We start from the raw sequence: 703 nt of genomic DNA on the forward strand, positions 1-703 counted from the left end.
CCCCCACCCGCACCCCCACCCGCACCCGCACAAGGCTCACCCACCTGAGCCCGCCTACCGCCGCAAGCCCAACCCTGTGCGCCGCTTCGACGGGGATGTCCTCTCCCCGGTGAGTCCTCTCCCCATGCCTGCCCTGGGGAGGATGAGGTGGCGTGGAGGGAGTGGTGCTGAGGACCACCCCCAGGCAGTGCCCCGGGCCCAACCAGCACATGGGGCAGCAGGGGAAGCTGTCCCACCCCCAGGCTGGTGACACGTGTCCCACACTCACCCTGCCCTGTTGGGGCAGTGCTGCAGCCAGGCTGGGCAGGGGAGAGGCAAGGGCTGGGGGACTGGAGCCAGAGCCGGCCGCCCTCACGCCTCCCCTCTCCGGTGCAGAGCTACATCCAGAGTTTCCGGGACCGGCAGACAGGGACGTCACTGAACAGCCTCATCGCCTCGCATGCCGTGGTTGACCTGGACTATGACTGTGGCTCCACCGTGCCCCTGACCACAGGCGCGGGGCCGGCCGTGCGCGTATAGCCCCCCAGCCACTGCAGGACACCAGCACGGGGCCCAGGGCTGCAGGAAGCAGCGGGAAAGGGGCTGCCCCACATCCGCCCGGGGCCTGGAGGCCAAATGGTGGATCCACCCCCTGGGCTGTAGGAGAGGGGGGTTCTGCACAGTGCCCCCAGGATAAGAGCAGTGGAGGGAAGGAAAGGGTTAA

At 69.0% G+C, this 703-nt stretch overlaps 1 protein-coding gene across 1 annotated transcript in view; it reads left to right on the forward strand.

Annotated features, from left to right (window-relative positions):
• Positions 1-697, forward strand: part of TMEM198 (transmembrane protein 198) — a 3006-nt gene extending 2309 nt beyond the window's left edge. The window contains exons 3-4 of the mRNA XM_025191526.1: positions 6-109; positions 376-697. Coding sequence (XP_025047311.1) covers positions 6-109; positions 376-519 — 248 coding nt within the window. The 3' untranslated portion in view covers positions 520-697. The remainder of the gene's footprint in view (positions 1-5; positions 110-375) is intronic.
• The last annotated feature ends 6 nt before the right edge of the window (positions 698-703 follow it).

The sequence above is a fragment of the Alligator sinensis genome, unplaced genomic scaffold, assembly GCF_000455745.1.
Source record: "Alligator sinensis unplaced genomic scaffold, ASM45574v1 scaffold673_1, whole genome shotgun sequence".
NCBI lineage: Eukaryota > Metazoa > Chordata > Crocodylia > Alligatoridae > Alligator > Alligator sinensis.